We start from the raw sequence: 20,861 nt of genomic DNA on the forward strand, positions 1-20,861 counted from the left end.
CTGGAAATAGGCAGCAGCCAAGCAGCAGCAGAAGGGGCAGTCCCAGGGGCCTGACTCACCCAGCATAGCTCTTGGCTCGCCAGGAAGAGCTGGGTGTTGGTGACCACGAGAACAAGACCATATGCACTAAATCTTGTTACTGCTCAAAAGTTAAGTCACAGGAAGATAAAGGGAAACGTAATTGCTCTTCACTGCCAGTGGAGTTATCGTCTGTGCTGGTTCCAGCACTGGCCCCTGCCCGCACAGGGGTGAACAGTGAGAGCTCCGGGTGTTTTCTGAAGGGTTTCACCAATGTACAGCTCTGGGCTTAGGAAGCTGCCTTCTGTTCACTACCCTGTTCTGTTAAAGCCAGTGGGCTGCATAACTGGGGTTCACTCTTCCCAACCAGTGTTACTCAGAAGCATCAGCTCTTCCTCCCGCTGCCCCCAGTCACACAACCTCTGCACATCCCAGTTGCCACCTGCATGACACGACGCTGTCTGGGTTCTGCAAGTTCCCCCTGATAACAACATTGGCTTCTTCGGGTGCTTGGCAAAGGACGGTTATAGAAATACAACCGTGAAAGGCTGCTACAAGGACACGTCCCTGCTGAAACCAGTGCACCATTCACTGGGTGCTGCCACTGCGAGCAGAGGAGCCCATGGGGAGCACGGTGCCTCGTCATCACCAACAGCCTGTCCGAGCTGAGGTTTCATTTGCTCCTTTTTCTCAGCAAAACCAGACTTTCTCTCTAGTTTTTGTTTTAAACTCCACTTCTCCTGCACAATCAACATCCCTGCCAAAAGAGAGGATGGATTTTAACTTTGGCTCATCCTTCGCTTCTCTCATCTTTGATCCAATTTAACCCAAATTCCACTGCAAAGTCAACCTGCGGTTTGGACACCTTGGCTACACTCATCACTGAGACACCCAGAGCCCAGGGGCTGCAAGGGTGGCCAGAGAGCACCATGCTTTGATTTCTACTTAGGAGCTGAGGAAATGGGATTAACACGTGCAAAGCTGCATGTCCCAGTGAGGAAGTCGCTGCATCATCGTGTCACACTGCATTACTTCTTAGAAACTCTAACGAAGTACAAAATGATCAATTGCCATTTTCCAACCATCAGAGAGTGCAGCAGGGTGCTCAGCACTATTTCTAACATTCTCCAAGGACATAACAGTCTGGAGAACCCACTACTCACATGGATAATGTAACATCTATGAGTCACTTATCCCACTATGAAAAAGAATCTAACATAAAGCATGGCATTTGCTATTCCTCTCTGATTTAATCAGGGTCAGAACTGTCAAACCATTACAGAGACAAGAAGAAACTCTTCCATATACCTTTATTTTTACATTTAGAAGCCCTGCGGTCCCCCTCTCCCGAGTCTCCAGAGCATTCTCTCTTTAATGAAATCTATTTTGCCATGCTTTGGAAATTCCTTTCTCTATAGATATCATCAAGTACTAACAGAAGCAGAACCGGGCTGCCAACCCTTTATTATTCCTTGCTTATTCCTTTCTCCCTCCATCCACCCTTCTCCTGGGATTCTACAGGAGAACTAGGGATATTCTCACTCCTTGTTCTACTACCAGCAAGTACCAGAGCACTGCAGTGTGACTGCAGCTCAGCTGAAGCTTAGAAGAAACCCAAGTGCCACCCAGTAAAAGGAGGTTCTATCAAGACTGTTCCTGTCCTGCAGCCTCATTTTCCAGGCTCTGGGAAGGAGTCACTTCTGCCACTTACTTCCACACTTCTGGTACCAGCAGGCATCAAGTGGCATCTGGACCAAAAGGCACCAAGTGTGATTGTTTCAGCGAGCCAGACCTGGAGGCTGCACAGGGCTTCCTGCACAGGAAGCTTTGTAACAGAAGCCTCTTGGGGGAGGAGGAGGAGGAGGAGAGAGGAAGACTGGGGCAGAATGAGCTGGTGGGGAGCATGCCAAGTTCCCAAAACTCAAGAGCTGAAGGTCTGCATCAGCTCCTTGGTAGTCAAGGGAAACCAGCTCTGAGCTTCCTCTCCCTGGGTTTTCCCTCTGTGATCATGATGATGTATTTTAGCCCACTTGGCCTGAAGTGTGGCTGTTCCATCACCCTGATCCAGCTGTACAGACCAGAACAAGCAGGAGGGATCCACCCAGAGCCTCTCCTACTGCAGATCACACCATCTCCTCCCTTTGAGGCCTTCAACTCAGCCGTGCAACACATGCAGAGTGCTGCAGCCCTCAGCTTAGCGAGCAGGGTGGCCCTGCTGTTGCCACACACCAGTAGGTTCCCAGCCTAGCAGGCTCAGAGCCCCTGTGTGACCCAACACAATGTTCCTGGCACAGCTTTTTATTCTTTATGTCTTTGTCCTGAGCAGCAAAGTCCATGAGAAGCTAAAAGACCAGGTTCCTACCTCATTGTCCACACTCTCTGTGGCCATGCACTGGTTGTTGGCTAGCGTGGTGATCTCTCTGCTTTTGGGGGTTTCCATTCGACAGCTACAGAGGGGGACTTCCTGGAGCCCATCTACTTCCATTGCTTCAGGACCATTGGAAAGACCTAGAATGCAGAAGACCAATAAATCAACTCTGAAACTCACTTCTAGGAGAAAGGATAGAGTCCCCCAAGCCCACCCGTGTCCTGCGGCACTTTGGCATTCTATATCCTGAAATACTCTCAAGGCATTAGCCAAATCCTGTAAACCAGACCCATTCTTACACCAGCTGGAGCTGGCAAAAGCACCCTGTTCTTTCCTACAGATGACCGTGCTGAAATCATGAGTAGTAAGTTACAAACAGTTTACTCAGACAAAGGAAAAGCAACGATGAAGTGCAGATTCTCATCACTCTTCCCACCTGCCCCACAACACTGTGCTCTGGCACTGGAAAAGTTGCTGGAAACGAGGCAGAGATGGAAATCTAAGTGGTCAGTGGAGTGATAAATAGAGAAGATCAGGAAAGCACAAACTTCTATTTGCAGAGGCTTATTAAACAGATGGGAAAACAACATTCCTGGGACGATCTGGTGTCAGCCAACCAAAATTGATTTCTTTTGGACAGGGAACAAACCAGGGAAAAGAAAGCAGCAAGATGCTCCGATGTTCTTGCCTTCTCCTCATCTCTAGCTCTCAGATTCTGGACATTTCTAAAGCTATTTAAAGGTGGGTAATGGCTTCTGAGTGGGCTCACCACCAGGTGTGGGGGCACAGAGTGAATGCACTTGTAGTTCCTCTGGCTTCAACTCAGTCTCTAGCCTACCAACAAAAGGATTGCTCCTAGGCCTACACTCCTATTCTGAACCCACACAGTCACACCATCTCTTTGCGGTATTTTCACTACAAAAGCAAACCCTCACGCATTTATTGCCTCTGGATTGGGTCACCCTGATGTGTCCCAACCTTTCCCTATCACAGCCCTACGATGGGATCAAGTCCCAGGGAGAAGGGAGCTGCTATTTCTTAAGCTTTTCAAAGGATTTATTTTGCTGCAAAGTGTCAAAGATTGACTTAATTCCCGGGGGAGATTCCTCTTTGGCTGCCCTGGCAATGCCAGCATTCCCCCTGCAGCATCCCCCCAGCCAAGCACAAGCCCTTTTCATCCCATAAGGAGTTTCCTTTGGCCGACAACATGCAAGCTCAAGCCTAGGGAAGGGATGGGGTATTTCAAGCTATACAAGCAGAGTTTTCATGTAAAATCCTGTCAAGATCTTAAAGGTTTAAGAGCTTTTTCTAGCACCACAAATCACAAAGCTCATCCCTCGCCTTCCGAGCTGTCACCTTCATAATCTTTCTGACATGCAGAGGCTCTGGTGAAAGCATCCCTCATCCGCGCTGACCCTCCCGTGGTGGTGAACACTCCCACCTGCTCTTTGATGTGCCTCTATCAAAAGAGCCAGACAACCTCTGAAAGTGAAAGAGCGATGGGGAGGGGGGGTTGCAGACTGAGGGATCCAGGTCAGGCAGGAGGAGCTGGATTCTCAGCACTCCGCACTGGAAACAGCGGCGGGGAACCAGCACCCAGGAACCTGGTTAGCCCATCCTCTTCCCAGTGCTGAGCAAGATTACCCAGGGGGCAGAGGCAGTGATCTGGGGAGATGCCATATCAGCATTCTTCCAGGAATGGAGTTGTTGAGCAGGAAAGGCAGGCTGGGAGACCACCTTGGAACCCTTCATGGGCATCGTCCAAGCTCCACCTAAGCTTGGATCCCCATCCTTGTCTCCATCCCCATCCCTGTTTTCATCCCCATCTCTGTCTCCATTCCCATGTCCATTTTCTGTCTCCGTCAACATCGTCATCACTGTCTCTATCCCCACCCCCATCTCCATCCCCATATCCCTGCCTCCATCCCTATCCCTGCTTCCATTCTGTCTCCAGCCCCATTCCTGTTTCTTTCTCCATCCCTCTCTCTTCCCCGTCCCTACCTCCATCCCCTTCCCCATCCCTCTCTCCTCCCCATCCCTACCTCCATCCCCATCCCCATCCCTCTCTCCTCCCTGTCCCTACCTCCATCCCCATCCCCATCCCTCTCTCCTCCCTGTCCCTACCTCCATCCCCATCCCCATCCCTCTCTCCTCCCTGTCCCTACCTCCATCCCCATTCCCATCCCTCTCTCCTCCCCATCTCTACCTCCATCCCTATGCCCATCCCTACCTCCATCCCCATCCCCATCCCTACCTCCATCCTCATCCCCATCCCTACCTCCATCCCCATCCCCATCCCTACCTCCATCCCCATCCCCATCCCTACCTCCATCCCCATCCCTATCCCTACCTCCATCCCCATTCCCACTCCCATTCTCGCTCTGCAGCCGGGAGGGCCCCGCAGCCGCCAGGGGGCAGCCGGGCCCCGGTGCGCCCGGTGGAACAAAGCCCCGGCTCCGGTCCTGGGGGTCCCGGTTCCTGGGGGGGGGGGGCTCGGTCCGGGGAGTCCCACTCACCTCCCGCCGGCGAGGAGAGGATCCCCTTCACCCGGAGATCCAGGGAATCCAGGGACACCTCCATGTACTCCATGCTGTTCTCCTGGCCAGGCCCCTCTCTGCCTCCCAAGGATGATTTATAGGCTTCGGCACCTTGATGGAAACACACACGTATTTACACTGCTAAAACCAAGGATTAACAGTAAAACACCCAACTGGCTGCAAGCATGTGCGGGTGTGAGAGCCATGTTTAAGCCAGTAGGCTGTATGCAGGCTCCTCAGAGAGGCCAAGAGTACAGATGCACATGGAATTATGGAAATGCAACATCTGGGCACGATCGACCTCTTAATTCCTCCCCTGTCTGATCAGACAGAATTCCCACTTCCACTTAGGCAGGTAACAACAAAAGAAGAATAAATGAGACAAGTTCTGCCTCTGAAAGGCACATCTGCCTGCTGCTGTACTGCTTCGCCTGCAGAAGCTTAAATGGCACAAGAAGGGATGAAACTAGGGCTGAAGCATCCTCCTGCCTGCGACCTGCTGCAAAAGGCTCCAGGTACCCTCCAGCCAGGCAGAGCCAACCAGCTCATCATGGATGTCACCAAGAGGATGAGCCAGGGGACATCCAGCTTAATGGGAGGGGAAAACCAGAAAAGCCAAGTTCTGGCTCTAAATGAACAAAGCTGCTGCTGGGAAGAGATTGTGTGGGGATCCCTCAGAGCCTTCACGGGCACTGTCAAACTCTTCACATTCCCTTGGCTTTGCCTCCTCTCCTGGTTTGCTTCTCCCACTCTGGCTTGGCCAAGAGACTCTCATAGGCCTAGAAGACTGGCTGCCACCTTCATTGAAGGGGCAGCGGTCCAGTCTGCATCTGAAATGAAGAACGAGCTATTTGCTCTGACAGGGATCAATGGCCTCTACTTTGTCTTGAGAAGGGCTGGTTTGGGAGGAAGAGGAGCAAGGCAGGTAACACCCAAGCCCAGAGACTGAAACGTGGTCCTTTAGCTACTTCTGGTTACTTTAGAAGTAGCCACAAATCCGCTGATAAAAAATGGCCTGTTTGCAAAGAATTAGCAAGCACAGAATAAACGCTTTGATGGCGATGGATGTGTGAAACCTTCATAATGAAGCTGAAAGCACAGCTTCACTTCAGAGACTGCCCACTCATTTTTACCCATGTCATTACCTTTCCTGATGAAGTATCCCTTCCAGCCTGCACTCCTGTTCTCCCCAACCCACAGCTCTCAGAAGACAAAGGCCACTGAAACCTCCTTCTGAGCACTGGGTAACTTGGGTCAAACAAGAATGACCACCTGAACATCACCCACACCACGAGATGGGCCAGAGAGGCAGCTCATTGCAAATGCTGTGGTGCACACATAATCTGCACATTCCATTCAGCTGGACAAACATCCATACAAAGCAACAGAGCATCACTGTTGGGTGGCTCTTTTCCCTTCTGCGTCTAACCATGCTCCCTGAGTTCATGGGACATGAGTGAACATGAGTCCACAAGGTCTTTATTTTAGATACTCTTAGGTTAAAGGGAACTCATGAATAAAAAGATATTCCTCCAGCATGCCAAGGATAAAGCCATCTCACGTGTTCTGCTGTCAGGGAGATGCAAGTTCACACATGGGTTTGTCATACAGCCCAAAAGGAATCATTGAATCATAAAATGGTTTGGGTTGGAAAGGACCTTAAGATCAGCTACTTCTAACTGCCCTGCCATGGGCAGGGATGCTTCACCTTAAACCATGTTACCCAAGGCTCTGTCCAGCCTGGCCTTGAACATTGCCAGGGATGGAGCATTTCTCACTTGGGCAACCTGTTCTAGTGCCTTACCACCCTGCAGAGCGAGCTCTGCACCCAGCCATTGCCCCACGGGCCTCAGGCCCTTACCCCTCCATGTAGAAGGCTGATTTCTGTGCAACACCACAAGTTACCTAGCACACTGGCTTGTTTCTTTCTATTCCTCCGTCTCCTCTTGCGGGTGGGTTTCAGCCATGGACTCTCCGTCTTTCCTTTCCTCTTCAGCAGCTTCTTCTTGACGCTGGACTCGGAGCTCTGAATAACCAGAGAGGCCACGTGCATGTAAGGCATGTTGGCAGCAGCGTCCCAGCAGCCCTTCGCGCCCATGCGGAAGAGCCTTCCCGCAGCTTGTGTTGTGTGCAAAGGCCTGAAGGGCCGGGGGTTTGCAATCAAGTGGTGCTGAGATGTCTTTACAGCGCCGAAAAGGAAACACAAGCACACATGTGGGTGCATTTCCTGTCATTTCAAGAATGCTTCACTTTCTCTTCCATGTAGGTTCTTACACCACACTCATCGCAGTAGTAGCCGAGCACCTCGGCACAGCAAGGCAAGTAACAGGCACACGCACACTTCTAGCTTCTCCCCAGAAAAACGGTGGGGTTTTCCAACTCAAATATTCACATTGCTTCACAGTCGTGCTAGGAAACACCAACAAAAACCCACCCTGCGCCTGAAGAGCCACCTTACAGGGTTGGGATGGACCCAATGGAATCAAACGCTACAGCAACAGATCAGCCCCTTCCCTGAGCAAGGAACAGGGCAGCACACACTAGTCACGCAGCACATCTTCAGACATATTTACGTATCTAAACAGGTTTTTTGGTTTTAAAAAGAAATACTGTTGTCTGGGGTGGGTTTTCAAAGTCACCATCAGAACGGGTAACCAGGCACCCGACCCTGTAAGGTAGCGTACAACACATCATCATAAAACCCACATTCCAACTGAACCCATCAGCTTATCCATCTCCCACCAAAGCCTACAAAAAACCTCCTGCTACCATTAAGAGTAGCTGGATCAGGCCCTACCTGCATGGGAAGCCGATGCTGCACCATGCTGTGTTATCACAGGGAGCGATACAGTGGTGCTGAGCCCTGGCTCTCCGGGGCAGCTCTGCACCGTGTCTACACTGCCCTCAGTAAGTGTCCCCAAGCGAGGGCTCCGTTGTGCCCCGCCACGTGGCTTACACCCATTGCATCACTCTGCTTGTGGGGGAGAGGTTTGCATTTGGGCCAGTCCCTGTCTGGGGAACCAAATGATTCACCAGAGATGTGAGCAGAGCAATAACCATCATCTGGGATGTGGAGATCTGACTTGAGAGTTGGGACATGACTGCAAGCTCAAGCCTTGGTTCGAGCTAACGCTACAGACTGGCTTCAGCTACCCAAAGAGAGGGTCAGGCTACACAGCTCCTGCTGCTTGGTCCTCTCTGGCTCCTGTAGTGTCAGAGCACAGGGCACAGACCCTACAGAGCTCTGATTCACTTGGTAGAGCTGTTTCTACCTTCAGCAAACACATCAAGAAAATGAAGCCAAGAATTTTTTCAAGGTGACTGAGGAGTTGGGGTGCCTTAAATGCTGGCTCCTCAACTTGAGGTGCTGTGGAAAGGAGCACATTTTAAGTAAAGGGGAGGGTGGGAGACGGATACAATCAAAGAGCAACAACTGAAATTTAAAAACTAAAAATCAGGCTCTCTTCACCTGCTAAATCCAAAGTACAAATCACCAGCAGCTCCTGAAAGTCTTGCCCTAGTACGAGACAGACAACCTCATAGGGAGAGAGTCTGTCTCTCTGTGTGCTGTTTGCACATCTCCCCAGTAAGATCTGCTCATCTGGTACCCTAAGGTGCCATGGCAGATCAATGTGAATTTAAGCTCTGGGCTGGGCCAACGGGTTTGTGAACAATCCCACCTGAGCTCCACACAGAGCTGCAGGTTGTTGAGAAACCATTGCTGGCTCCCGCCTCATGCCAAGTCTGTATCTGAAGACGTGAAGCACTCTCAAACATTCCTAACATTCAGTGACTGAAAGCACTGAACACCTCGTTGAAAACACCAACAAAAGCCCAGTAATTAGCATCAGGAAGCAATGAACTTTATCACAGATCAGGGTTAAGCACTTTGTGGAAAACATGACTGTGTGGGGGTGGTTTCCGAGTGAGTTTTGTCAGAGACATGAAACCCCACAGCTTTGCGCTCTCACTCCTTTTGGCAGCAGAGCGAAGGGGGAATTTACAACAGGACAAAGGCTGAAAGACACAATCAGCAGCCAGGCTTACCAAGTCAGACTCATCTCCATCTTCCTCCTCCTCCAGAGACTCTACAGACTCTTGTTCCTCCTCAGACTCGCCATCGTCAATCTGCAACCACCATTTGCCCAAGAACAGAAAGAGTCAGTCAGGTCAGGGCTCTCAGAGCCAGGCTGGACAGGGCTTGGAGCAAGCTGCTCTAGTGGAAAGAGTCCCTGCCTGTGGCAGGGGTTGGAGCTGGAGGAGCTTTAAGGTCCCTTCCAACCCAAACCACTCAAGCATTCTATGATCCCCACACTGCATTGCTGGGCCCCCCACTCTGCAGAGCATCCCCCCCACCATGCTGCAGCACCCAGTCCCAGCCTGCATGTGAACTAACAGAACTTCTTTGCCAGGATGAGAACTCCAAGGCTGTTAATGCACGTCATGATACATCCAGAAGGACGGTACAGGGGAAAACAAAACTCAAGTGCAGAAGAAAGTTTTCCAACTAAATCTTAACTTCCTGGATTATCCAAACCCAGCCTCACGTCTACACTGTCTATCATGATTTGGGAAAAAATGAACTAAATCTATTTTAGTGCTTTAGCAGCCTGTTACAAGCAAGATTAGGAATACAGACTGGTTTGGGTTGGAAGGGACCTTAAAGCTCCTCCAGTTCCAAACCCTGCCACGGGCAGGGACCCCTTCCACTAGAGCAGCTTGCTCCAAGCCCCTGTGTCCAACCTGGCCTTGAGCACTGCCAGGGATGGGGCAGCCACAGCTTCTCTGGGCACCCTGTGCCAGCGCCTCAGCACCCTCACAGGGAAGAGCTTCTGCCTAAGAGCTCATCTCAATCTTCCCTCTGGCAGGTTAACGCCATTCCCCTTGGCCTGCCCCTACAGACCCTTGTCAAAAGCCCCTCTCCAGCTTTCTTGGCCTCTTTAGGCACTGGAAGGGAACACGTCTCTTACTGGTTCAGTGAATTCCATAACTAAATGTGGTGGGGGCTCTGCACCTATAGTGGACCACAGACTTATGCAGCAAAGCTGAAACTGGGGGTAAGTGGGGAGATTCTCAAAGGTGCAAGAGAGAGCAGGAAATGGTCCTCCAAAGGCCTGGCTACCACTGCTGAGCTTTCTGTCTTCTTGCAGGCTAAGAAAACCTAGAATTGCCTCAACTCCTGCCATTCCCATCCCACCTGCAGTGTCCTACCCACTCCTGCAAGTCCTGCACAGGGCATGTGAATACCTTTCTGGCATTGTCTGCATCACATACGCTGTCTTTAGAGGTCCTGTTATCATCTGCAGGAAACACAGCTGCCTGTTCTGCTCCATGATCATCGTCCTCTTCCAACTCATCAGAGTCTTCCTCTTCAGAGTCTACATCTAGGCTTTCCCCATTCACATGAGGGCTGGCATCACCCAGGTCCTTTTCACTCTGAAAGTTGTCCAAGCACATGAGCCACAAAGACAACATCAATTCAGAGGACAGAGCAGCCAAATCCATCCTAGACCTCTTCTGTGCTAGGAGCCTCCAAGCTACCAGGGGAAAGCTGGCTCTGTGTCCCTCCAGAGCTCTTCTAAGCTGCCAGCAAAGCCAGCCAGAAAGCCTGCCATGTGTCACCTAACCCTGTGGATCCAGGAACCAAGGAACCATGAAGAGTCAGTCCAGACTCATGTGGTTGTAACAAGACATTGAGCGGAGGAGAGCTGCTGGGCAGGAGCCTTTAGACAGACCCCTGCAGTCCAATGCAAACATGGAAGGGCAGCTCTGCCAAGGATGCAAGAAGGTTTCTAGGGAATGGAGAGGGATTTTCACTCCACTCCATGAAAACCTAGCACTGTTCTTCCTGAATTCAAGGACCAAAACCTCAGGGCATGGGTTGCAGCAAAAGCAGGATCTGACCAGGAGTGAGTCCCTATCTAAACCTTTTTAAGCAACCAGCTGTTTTATTGTATAGCCTCAAGCAGTAACACCAGACAGTTATGGGCAGGATGCTGTTGCCAGAGAGAAGATGCAGATTCAGAATGGAAGATGCTGACCACAACAAGCCAGCACATCCCTGAGCCTACACAGGGGTTGGGGCGCCGGGACAAGGGATGCGTATGGGGACAACAAACGATGCCCAGTGGGCTCAGCACTCCCCTTACCTTGACACCTGCAGAGGAATGAGTTATGCTCTTAAACATCTCAATCATTGTTCTCTGTTTTAACACTTTGGTCTTTTTCTTGGGAACCAGGCTATAGGTTCCCATTCTCCGTTTTTTCTTCCGAGATACTGCAGCAGCTGGAAAAGAGAAGCAAAAGAAGCCCGAAGTTTGCTCAGGAATGAGAAGAAGACGGGATAGAGAGTAGAGGCTGTACTGGGGGCAAGAGGTTTCCTACTACAACTGATTTATTTACGAGTCAACCAAAAGATGACACACTCATATGTACAAACACACAAAGAGCTTCCTGCCAGCGCTGCAAAGCCACCCAAATTCTGAGTGTCCTCTCCACACTCCTCCTGGCCCCTACAACACCATACACAACAACAGATCCTTAACTTAGCCTGTGTTTGGCAGCACTGCTGATGCTGTAGGAGGCTGAATAGAATCCAACTTGCTCAAATAGATACTGCAAGACTAATAATACCAACTTACAATGAAAGCAATCATGTAATAAGTGAGGAACACACAGGAACAGGTATCTTAAATAAAGAGCTTTTGTCATTTAACCTCCTTTCACACCTACCATGGAAGTTTGTTTGATTCCTTTCACTCCTTTGATTGGGTCTTAATTTGTTAAGCCTCCCTCCTGGCCTTCTAATCAAATCAGTCATCACACCTCACTGCCTGGTGCTGTCTTTGGTGAACACACATCAGAAGGATGCTTAGTGCAGGCTCTTTTAAGAACAGCATACAGCAGGGAACAGCCAGCTTCAGCACCAGGGTTATTGTGTGCAGCTGTACAGCCTGTTTCTTGAGAGTGTTTCTTCATCTTCCACTATGATGGAATTTCACCAGAAATCTTTTGGAATTTAACCAAGAATCCCCTCCCTTGACCTGCTGCTCACGCTGCTGTGGATGCAGTCCAGGACATGACTGGCTGTAGTTCATGGTAAGCAGTTGTTGCAGTGATACACGAAGCCCTCAAGAACATTAGGAATATCACACAGGAAGATGGCATGAAAGTGGCTCCTCTAACAAAAACTCTTTGCAGAAGAGTTATCTGCAGCGTGACAGAGCAACCTGCCTGCCCATGCTGCCTGGGACGGACCTGCATCCGCTGAAACAAGGTGACACAGGCAGGACTGAATGGCAGGAGCTCCCTGCGGACTGGCAAAAGGGTGGACTTCACCTGGGAGGCCACTTTAACAGGGGAGTGACAGAACATACCCTGTACAACACCCCCAGGTGATCAGAAGGGAGTCCAGAGCACACAAGCACCACAACTGCTGCATGATGGCCACTTGCAGAGAAGTGGCCAAATGACACAGCAGCTGTCAAACACGGTCTTGAGGCAGCAGCCGCCCTACTGATGCCAGCAGGGAAGGAAACCTTGAGGGGAGTTCAGTCCCTGGTAACCTGCCTCATCTCCCATTCAACTACACAGACACACGTGCGGGAAGAGGCTGCTGCTCGGGATTATAACTCTGCCCTTAACTCTGTCCTTCTTACCTGTCTGCGACTTCGTGGTGGCCACATAGCTCTGGTTCTGAGGTAGTGACTGGTGAAGGCCCGGGAGAGAGGGCAACGGCAGCGGCTTCCCAAACTCCAGGACGGTTTTGTTGCCTTCCTCCTTGGGTTCTTTTTGATCTCTGCTGTCTCTCCCGTCTTTGGGGTCTTTACTTGCATGCTGGAAAACAAAATGCAGTTAAATTGAGCCTCTGCATCAAGTAAAATTAAAATAAATCCATTTCATTCCTTTCTCTCAAACATAATCGCTTTCGAAGACAGAACCACACATTCACAGCAGAAGCACACAGCCTCCTCTCTAGCACATGACGATACTTTGCCTAAAGACTGCAAAACACCTGGCTGGAATTAGATGATCTTTAGGGTCCCCTCCAACCCAAACCATTCCGTGATACTGTGATTCTATGAATAAATGCACCTATTCTCTGAAACACACTAAGAGCACGGCTGTCACATCAGGCACACACAAGAACAGTCTTGCAGAGACCTTTTGAAGAGCAGGAGGCAACGCGACGGGATTTAATGCTTCCTTCTGGACAGTATTTGGTACAACCAAGTCATAACAAAGGCTTCCAGCTCTAGCCTGGCCCACAGCAGAACACAGGCAAAGAAGGTGTTTGCTGGATATTGCAGGTTCACCTCCAGCACTGCCACTGCCACAGCAAAGACCTGCCCAAGTTTACTTTAAACCAGGTACTCCCAATTTAGCTGTTGCCGCATCAAACACAGGGCAGGCCACAAGCTGCTCCTGAACACCAAGAGAACTTCACAGCAGTCACTGCAGCCCCTGTTGCTGAAGCCAGGCTCTCTGGCACCAAGGCAGCTTACACCCGCTCTGATCTAAGCACATAGTCAACACAGACTCATCCAGCACCTTTGGCTATGAAAGAGGTTCCTACAGCTCCACAAGTGCTGCAACTTTCATGGCAACCACTCTACTAAGAGGTGGAGGAAATGCTGCCACCCTGATTCAACATTTTACACTGGATTTGCCCTCTCTTGTATTAGACAGGTGATGTAGGTCCATACATCCTCCCCATTCGTCTGTCCACTCAACTGCCACATAGAAGGCAGTTTGTCAGAGATGCTCCAGAAAACCAAGAGCAGTTATTGCAGGTCACAAGCTCTGCAGTGGCAATGTTTTAGTGCTGCTCCGCTTGCAGAATGCTTCTTATGGGACTCCTGAAGCAGCAGCTGAAATACCAAAAGAGAATGAGGAATCCAGGCGAAAGAAAGGAGAGGAATAAAAAGCAGCAAGCGAGACAAACACTCTTTAAAGCCCAGGTTCAGACACAGGCACTCTTGGGCACTGCTTTGATGTACTGTGACCTTGTGAACAAAGAGGGAAGCAACTGATTCTCCTAATTACAGCTCTGCCACGTGCACACTGCTGGCTCCACACAGCCAGAAAAGCTGTGCTGATAAAATCAACCTGACCTGCAGGGAAAAGCCACCAACCTGCCAATGATTCCTGTTATCATGCCCATAACTTCTGGCTGGATTGCCACAGCTGTTCTTAAAAGGCATCTAGTCTTGGATTAATGAGTTCAAAGACGACAAATCCACCACAGCCTTTGATACGCTGTCCCCATCTTCAATTGCTCTCACTGTCAAATGACTAAACGCATTATGCTTTTGCCACTGAATTAAAGAGCCCTGTATCATCAGAAACTCTCACTCCAAGGAGATACTTAATGGACTATGACCATAAATCACTCTTTTTTAAACTTTCACTTCAGTAAGTTTAATAGAATGGGCAAAATAAGCGTCCACAGGATGATTTTCTGGACATAGGATCACTTCCGAGCCCACTCCCAGTTGCCCTACCCCTTACAAAATGTACGTCAGGGGTGCTGTGCACAACATGCCAATAATAGTCTCAACAATACTATTTATACCTCTTAAAAGTCCCCAGTTACAGATGGGAAGGTTAACAGCAACTCTGGGCTGCAGGATTATTCTGAGAAGTCCCCTGGAACATCCACTGCTTTCCATTTTTAACTTAAAATGGCAAAAACGAGCTTGGGAGAGGCAGAGCTGACCCAGCGCTGCCTGCAACAAGTGCCCACAGGGCTGCAGTTTTGGGCCATTAAGTGCAGGTTCTTGTAGCTGGTCTCTGCCGAAGCGTGTCCTTACTCCCAGCCAGCGAGATCCCACATCCAGACCATGCCAGGCTGTTTGGGAGAATATACTCCAATTTGAAATGAACAAGCAGTATGTTATTAGCTTGGGGTTTTTCTCTCCCCCTGTAATTACAATATGGAAATAAATCTGGAATCTTCAATAGGACTGCAGGACAAGTGGTAAACGTGACTTTTTCAGGGCAATTCTGGTAAAAACACGGTTTTTAAATCAAATTAAGCCCTGGGAGATCTGGATTGGTTCTTGGAGGCATAGGCAGCAATGCTAAAGAACAAGAACACCTGCAGAGAGGTGTCTAGATCTCTCAGGAAGCTTGATGCTGTGGGAAGCTGAGCAGGGCAGCAGTAAAAACATCTCTCTATCACACACATGTGTATATAAATGCATATATATGTACATATAAATTACTACATCTAAGGATTGTAATAAAAGGATCAACAAAGAGCTGAAAGCACTTCTACTCAGTTTTCTCCCCATCTTTATTCTACTCTTACACAAGTGGAGTGTTTAGGGGATGGAACTTTATTCTGGTCCCATTTCTAATGTCTCTGAATTCTGACAGTTCCATGGCTCAAGCCTGTAGGTACAACCCAACCTAGTCTCCTACACTGAGCTTTGATGCTCTGCCCTATCTGCTCCAAGTTTAAACACTCCCACAGAAGAGGCTTTGTTAATCGCATACACTGGTCTGCTGGGAAATATCTGCTTCCTTAAAATCCCATTGCACTGGCTAGGAGCTGGTTCAAGCACATCAGGGCCCTTCCTTGCAGAGATATGCTGCATCCTGAAGAACAAGGAATTGGCTTCCCCTCTGCTGCACTCTGGGGAGACCCCCCCTGCAGTCCTGATCCAGCTCTGGGGCAGCAGCATAAGAGGGACCTGGAGCTGTTGGAGCGAGCCCAGAGGAGGCCATGGAGATGCTGCGAGGGCTGGAGCAGCTCTGCTCTGGAGCCAGGCTGAGAGAGCTGGGCTGGGGCAGCCTGGAGAAGAGAAGGCTCCTGAAGGGGAGACCTGAGAGCAGCTCCAGTGCCTAAAGGGGCTGCAGGAAAGCTGGAGAGGGGCTTGGGACAAGGGCCTGTAGGGACAGGCCAAGGGGAATGGCTTGAACCTGCCAGAGGGGAGACTGAGATGAGCTCTTAGGCAGAAGCTCTTCCCTGTGAGGGTGCTGAGGCGCTGGCACAGGGTGCCCAGAGAAGCTGTGGCTGCCCCATCCCTGGCAGTGTTCAAGGCCAGGTTGGACACAGGGGCTTGGAGCAAGCTGCTCCAGTGGAAGGGGTCCCTGCCCGTGGCAGGGGTTGGAGCTGATGAGCTTTAAGGTCCCTTGGCCCTGCTGGAGCCTGCCCAAGTGATGCACAGCTTTCAGGATCTGCAGGGCAGGGACTGCTCTGTCAGGACACTAACAAGCACAGGCAGTCTGTATTTTCAAGAAAGCAGACTCCTACACTCAGAAATTGGATGAAGCTCGCTCTCCTTCACTTAAACCACCAGACGCTCAAGAGAGCAGAGGTGCTTTCATCTCACACCTACAGGGCTCCACTGCAAATTGCAAAATTAGAGGCGAGAAACTCTATTCCTGACCCTAAATAAACTCCCGGGCTGTGCTCTCCTTGTCCAAACAGCCGTGGTCGTTGGCTTTTTTCCCCAATTACATTTAATAGCCAAGCACAGTTTTACCTGCAGTTATAGAGAAGTACAGTGAGGAGAACCCCATGCAAAGGCAACTCCAGTTGACAGTTTGAGCTCCCAGTTTGTGTTCCATGGTGTCCCAATCACCACACGTGTGGGCCACTGGGGGCAAGAAAGGACCAAAAATCATAGAGAAAGAAACGGCGGTACCACCGTCTTCATTTCCTTCTCACGTGGTATCAGCCCATCCTATGCAAACGGCTGTAAAGTCATTTATTTCACGTTGGGAATTGCAATGAAGAGTCAAAGAAGCTGGAGACAGCCATTCCAAGGCTCAGGCCAACATTTCCAGAGATTCTTGTGTCTGGAAGCAGCAAAACTTGGATCACAACTACGTCTGACACCATGGTGAGAGAAATAACCCAGAAACTTGCTTAGACCGAGACAAGAACACAGTATTTGATGTGTTTATAAACATTAAACTCAAGTGCTTCCTACATTTTAATGGGATCAAGCATGTATCTCTTGTTGGCACAGAAGTCCCCTACAGCAGCAGGGAGAAGTTACTAAAAACAAAGGAAGAAAGAATATCCCTCTCTGAAAGCAAAATATAGAACAAACCAACCTTACTGAACGCGTGTTGGTCCAACAGACTGCACACAGTGCTCTTCCCACAGCCCAGCAATTAGGAGGGCTTTCAGCTCCCAAAGCAAGCAAGCTGGACACAACCAAAGAGAAGCCAGAGCAGAACACCACCCATGGGTCTGTGCAAGGACACCAGCAAGGTCCTGCCTTGGAGCAGAGCAGCTCAGCGAGCCCCACACCACAGCCGTTCGTGTTTTACACCTGAAACCATCACCAGCTTACACACACAAGCTCTTGCTTCTCTTCTCTAAAGGACTTTCATCTCTAGCACAGTACAAACATGAAACTAAAGCCAAGTAGCCAGGAGGAGCAACACGGCAGCTGTCATGGAGCAACCCTCTTCTCTCCATCCATCATGCAGAAGGGTAACAAGATTTGTTCTGAGCCACTGCCTTTGAACAGCACAAAGCAGCAGCTCCCAAGGGGAATCTGCTTCTAACAACTGATATTTAACCAAGAAGCATCAGTCTGCTATGAAAAATGGATCACCAGCAGATGACAGTGCCTGTAGGAGCTGTCATGGTCCTACTGCCCCTTTGCTGCTGCAGTTACACTTCTCATGACTGAATTCCAGCACAGCTGCCAGGGGATCCTGACCCCTGCCCAAGCCTTACCTTGGAGCAACCAAAAGGAACCTGCACGGCTTTGGTCTTATCTAGATCAGACAAGCTGCGAGGCTGATCCTCTTATTAATACCCTTTTATCTGCAGATTAACACGTGCCTTTAAAAGAGGGATCCTGGTGTGACTTGATCACAACTGCACTGATTTGTGTGCACACATCTGCATAAAATCATAGTGCTGTAGGCTGCCAGGCAGACTGTGCTTCAGTGCAGACTAAACCAAGCTACAAACCTACATTGACTTTCCACTTTCCTCTGCAGCAAACCCTCTATGTAAGAAGTCCCGTGGCAGTCTGTGGCCTCATCACTCCTAAAGGAGAGTTTCCATAGGGGACATTTAACTGTGGCCAAGCTCACACATGTGGACTTCACACTTTCCGTCTCACTCTGCCCATGCACACCTGGTTTACCCCTCAGGAGAGCATCCTCCATGGGTGCATCTTCTGGGTTCAGGCAAGCTGACAGCAGCACTTGCATTCAGAGTCCTCTATTTCACTATGCCTTCTACTTGTATCTCTATTTATTTCCTCTCCTCCAAGAAGTCACTATCTCCATCACCGTCCCATGAGCACCTGCCCTTTGTTTTCTGCCTGTTAAAGCCTGCTACACAATTCCAGATGCTTGCAAAGCACCTGCCTGGCCCCAGGAGGTGAACACAAGGTGCTCTCAGGCCAGGAGCTCCTGCAGAGCAACCCACAGACCACGTCAGCACATCACTGCAGTACTGCTGGGCACTGGCATGGAAAATTGTACTTGCAGCTACAGCAACCTGTGCGCAGAGAGGAAGCAGCTCACCATCTGGGATCAGATATGGAGTGGCAATGCTGCTTAAAGGTATAGTTTGATGAGTATTGGTTGAAACACCAACATTCACCCATTTAGGGGGCTGGAGCACCTCCCATATGGAGCCAGGCTGAGAACATCGGGGCTGTTCAGCCTGGAGAAGAGAAGCTGCGTGGAGACCTCAGAGCAGCTTCCAGTGTCTGAAGAGGGCTACAAGGATGCTGGAGAGGGATTCTTCATCAGGGACTGTAGGGATAGGAGAAGGGGAATGGCTTGAACCTGCCAGAGGGGAGACTGAGATGAGCTCTTAGGCAGAAGCTCTTCCCTGTGAGGGTGCTGAGGCGCTGGCACAGGGTGCCCAGAGAAGCTGTGGCTGCCCCATCCCTGGCAGTGTTCAAGGCCAGGTTGGACACAGGGGCTTGGAGCAAGCTGCTCCAGTGGAAGGTGTCCCTGCCCGTGGCAGGGGTTGGAACTGGATAATCTTATGGTCCTTTTCAACCCAAACCAGTCTATGATTCTATGATAAGCAAAGCATCTCCTGCTCCAAACTCATCCTTCCCTGTCCAGGCTTTGTCTCCCTCAGTTAAACTGGCACTCTGTTTTCCGTGCTCACTGGGAATTAGGCTGAGACACGAATTTCACAGATTTCTGCACTATTTCTTCTGATAGTTCAGTTCCCCCAACCCACTCCTCTGCACAGCATAAGAAAATACCACCAGAGACACACACCTCAAACTCCAGACTCATGGTCACCAAGTAATGAATGAAGGCAGAACCTGGATTCTCAGTTCAGCCATCTGCTCCTCTTATCTCAAGAGATATGGGATGCTTTCATCTCCTTTGTCATCCCTTATCCCTTCCAGACACATCTTAGTGACGTGAAGGGGCCTTCTCCAAGCACAGGATACACTTACACATCCCTTTCAGTCTGTTGCCTTGCCCTGGAAACTTTTGGGTTCACAGTAGGGTTGTAAATGGATCAAACGCTGCAGTGCTCGTGTTACTGCACTGTTCAGTGGGGGAGCAGAAAGGATGCCATCAACAACCCTTTTGAGGTCTCTGCTCAAAAATCACCTTAACATGCAACAACATCAATTAAAATCATCACCTGTTTCAGACTCAGCTTCGATCCCAATTCAGGAAGCAACTCCTAAACAAAGAGAAAGCTGGTTACATTTGGGAGACAATTATTTTCCTCCTTTCAGAAACCAATCCACATGTGCAGGAAAAGGCTGCCACGGTCCCCTGGCAGTGATTGCATTACAGAAAACAGTATTTTTTGCCCCAGTGGATTACTGCAGGAGCCTGGCGGGGGGAACAAATGTTCCAGCCACTTTGCAGGCAACCAAACACCTTCCTCCCCTTCTGCTCCCAGGCAGCACAGTCTACCAAGAAAACAGCATTGCTCTAAAACTTATCAGTAAAGAGCTGACTGTGCCCTGTCATCAACTTTGGGTGATTTCCACAATGCATTTCCTGGAATACGGCACCTGCTCTCCCAGTGTTTTTGAAGGGGAAAAGGTGTGAATGTGGAGGCTGGTGCATGAAACGTTCCTGCACTGCTGGGCTGATGAGCCTCTTACAAGCAGCTCCACAAAGAACTAATCAGGATGGCAAAATGACAACTAGCAAGGACTCTGCTGCTCAAAAGAAACTAGCATGTACATTCCAGAGACAATGGGCAAAAACAAGCTAGTAATTACCAGGAGGGCTGAACAAACCAGATGTGTTATTGTCTTATAGAAATGAGATCAAATCTTGGGCTCACATTCAGATGCATTGAGTGGAGAACATGGGAACAGCCTCTTCTTACCACCCTGCTTGTGAATGTTCTTTCTCTCCCTATTTTAAGCCCAAAGGAAATGGCCAGAGGTGCTGAGGACAGGCTGTGCATCCTAGAGTGGTTCAACGACTGCAGGCTTTGGGTTAGGAAGCTGCTGGTAGTGTGTGAGCAAATAACCATCAACAGCATCATCACAGCCCCTCATGTCCGCGAGCACTCGCAGACGCAGCTTTCTAGAGACAAACCTTGAAGCCCAAGGGGTTGTGTACAAATATTCTTTTTGATGTATCATGAAATATGAATGAGGAAAACTCTCCGTCCTAACCCAGCAGTCATCTTTGAGAAGAGAATTGCCGCTTTCAATTGCTCAGCCCCAAGGGAGCTCTCTGTCAAATTCCACAAGGGTCTGGGGGTTTGCCTGGCCTCATTTAAGTGCATGACAGGCTACTGAAGGGAAGCTGTGAGGCTGCAAAGCCTTGTTTAGGTAAGAGACAGCCTTAGGAGAGACTTCATCAGGCTGCATGTAACTGAACCTGGGCTTCCCCAGCCAGAAAACAGCAGCGTGTGAGAAGGATATTTCAAACACAGCAGGGGAAGGCAAAGGGGAAACAGTGATCTGGGAGAAGGGATGGGAAATCCTATGGCACGTGTGGTCTGTGCC

The 20,861-nt window shown here is 49.8% G+C and overlaps 1 protein-coding gene across 2 annotated transcripts in view; it reads right to left on the bottom strand.

Annotated features, from left to right (window-relative positions):
- The window catches only part of EHMT1 (euchromatic histone lysine methyltransferase 1), a 59,939-nt gene that overhangs the window by 28,396 nt on the left and 10,682 nt on the right, over positions 1–20,861 (bottom strand). For both annotated transcript variants that reach the window (XM_080630483.1, XM_080630482.1), the window contains exons 3-9: positions 12,582–12,759; positions 11,073–11,209; positions 10,171–10,359; positions 8,971–9,051; positions 6,829–6,949; positions 4,903–5,034; positions 2,381–2,526 (exon numbers count right to left, since the gene is read on the bottom strand). In XM_080630483.1, coding sequence (XP_080486609.1) covers positions 2,381–2,526; positions 4,903–5,034; positions 6,829–6,949; positions 8,971–9,051; positions 10,171–10,359; positions 11,073–11,209; positions 12,582–12,759 — 984 coding nt within the window. The remainder of the gene's footprint in view (positions 1–2,380; positions 2,527–4,902; positions 5,035–6,828; positions 6,950–8,970; positions 9,052–10,170; positions 10,360–11,072; positions 11,210–12,581; positions 12,760–20,861) is intronic.

This window comes from Psittacula echo (genome assembly GCF_963264785.1).
Source record: "Psittacula echo genome assembly, chromosome: 16".
NCBI lineage: Eukaryota > Metazoa > Chordata > Aves > Psittaciformes > Psittacidae > Psittacula > Psittacula echo.